Source organism: Aplysia californica, unplaced genomic scaffold (genome assembly GCF_000002075.1).
Source record: "Aplysia californica isolate F4 #8 unplaced genomic scaffold, AplCal3.0 scaffold00802, whole genome shotgun sequence".
NCBI classification, from domain to species: Eukaryota; Metazoa; Mollusca; class Gastropoda; order Aplysiida; family Aplysiidae; genus Aplysia; species Aplysia californica.
This window is the reverse complement of record NW_004798072.1, coordinates 194,323-196,468: the sequence shown is the minus strand read 5'-3', so window position 1 is coordinate 196,468 and position 2,146 is coordinate 194,323. Positions and strand designations below refer to the sequence as shown.

General features: G+C 40.8%; 1 protein-coding gene across 1 annotated transcript in view; it reads right to left on the bottom strand.

The window, feature by feature from the left end:
- Nucleotides 1-1,259: 1,259 nt before the first annotated feature.
- LOC101845727 (oxysterol-binding protein-related protein 1) overlaps nucleotides 1,260-2,146 on the bottom strand; it is a gene marked incomplete at both ends in the record, with an annotated part of 8,150 nt that continues 7,263 nt past the window's right edge. Inside the window, 1 exon segment of the mRNA XM_013088738.1 lies at nucleotides 1,260-1,323. Coding sequence (XP_012944192.1) covers nucleotides 1,260-1,323 — 64 coding nt within the window.

Below are 2,146 nucleotides of genomic sequence, written 5' to 3'. Positions count from 1 at the left end.
TATATATATATAAGCAAAGGGATGTAATCCTGCTCAAGCTTACAGTATAAATATTGTGGGTCTTAAAGCAGGATTTTGTCCCCTTCATTTTGACACCTCCCCCTCACCATTTTTTGGAGGGTCTATGTCTAAAAAGAGGCCTGAGAAAGGTTTACTTTAGTTTTATTAAGAGTCTTACCGCACTTGGAACACAAAAAGGTCTTATAAGTGCCGACGATTAGAGGTGATACTAGAGAATGACTAAAAAAAAAAAGAAAAAAAAAGAAGAAGAAGAGATAAGAAAGAGAAATGTTTGATAGGAAAGAAATAGCAAACCACAGCACAGCACCCGCTAACCACCCGCTAACCACCCACTGATAGGGTTATGTGTAAAAGGAGGCTGGCTGCTTGCCAGAGAAAGGATCTCAAAGAAAGCCAGAAAGCAAGAAGATAACTCCATTCCAGAAGAAGAACAGGAAAATCTGCCCTAAGCTGACAAAACGACTTTTTTTTATTCACAGCAGTTTCAAGAAAAAGATCCTTTTTGTCAGTGTAACCATTTAAAAATAGCGTTCTTCCAAAATTTGAATTCAAGTTTCTTCAAAAACTAGTCACAGTTACACTTTGATTTTTCCACACAAGTAAGGTTTGACCCTGCCTGTCGGAGCCAATCCAGACCCAGAAGGATACAACATCAAAGCAGAAAGACCAAGATACTCGATACAAATTCTCCCCACAAGGAAATCATACTCGGGTCACCAGCATGGGACAGCGAAGTGCCTAACCGCTACACAACAGACACCAGTTCATACAGCCTAAAAAAAAAAAACTTTGATTTTAATTTTTTCTTATTTGACACTGGTTTTGCTTGTCGTAAGTTGATAAATCAAATGCTACTGACGATGAAAAGAATTATCTGCAGATACCAAAATCATCATCAATCTCTTCTTTGTTATCATCATCATCATCATCATCAATGGAGCCGAAAAAGAGCCTCGCTCTCGCTCGAAGATTTCTTCATGGAGTCCGTCAGGCCCATTAAGGAAGCGAGGAAAAAAAATCATCATCATTATCATTGCCTTTCTCACCCTCGATCAAGGTTTACGCCATGAACAAACACCTTCCACCTCCCCCTATACTGAGCTAGACGCTTGATGTTATTCCAAGTCCCCCCACTTTTCTGTAAGTCAATTTCTGTGACTCTTCTCCAGGTTCCAGATGTCATCAAAATGACGGTGAAAAATTCTCCGAGAACAAAACCCATCCTGGCAAACACTTACAATGACGATGGCCTCGTCCAGATACTTCATTCCTTTCCGTCGGGATCCGGTGGATGCGTCTCCCCTGTAGACAAGTTAGTTTAGTTTTAGTAGAGTTTTTACGGCCCACGCAACTGCATAAGGTCATATGAGCGCCAAGGGGTGGATGTCAACAGAAAAGTTTTACAGGGAATCAGGCTTACTCTGCTCACCTCTCTAGCTTCAACAGCACAAAGTCTGCTTCGACTATCAAGGCACCCCGGAAATAGTGGGTCACAAGAGAGTGACAAACATACAAAAGAAGTAGAGGAAAAAAATGACGATTGTAAGGATGAGGAAAGAAAAAGGAGCAGTTCCTCATTGTAGTTCAGGCACAGTTATGAGCGTGACATCGATGAATCAGCCCATTTACAAGTACAGTTCTACTCATAGATGTACACTATAGTACTAGATACCGTACGCCCCTCTCTCGCCTTGCTGCGCGATGGCCACATTTGACAGAGGCGTCCGCCATGTTTTTTGTGGCAAGTTGTGCGAAGGAGTTCACGCTAAAGCAATGGGCTAGGCATGTTTTCTCTCTCTCTCATACGCGATAGGCGAGGCTTGGTTCTTGTTGTTGTTGGGGTTTTTTTACATGGGCGCCGTGGCGTACTATATCTAAATTACTAAATTGCAATAATACGGCGTTCTTTCTACAACTAGATCTACAAATAAATGTATTATTAAATAGACAGAGATAGAGATATAGGCTTTAAAAAAAAGAAGAAAAAAAACCCAACCTTTATTTGTTCATCAGCACTTTATCTACGAGGTGGTTTATTTCTTATTGACTGAATCAAAGCGTATAGGGCCTATAGAACTTTTAAAAAGAAGTATGAAAAGATGTGGGTGTCATGGGAACCTCCCAT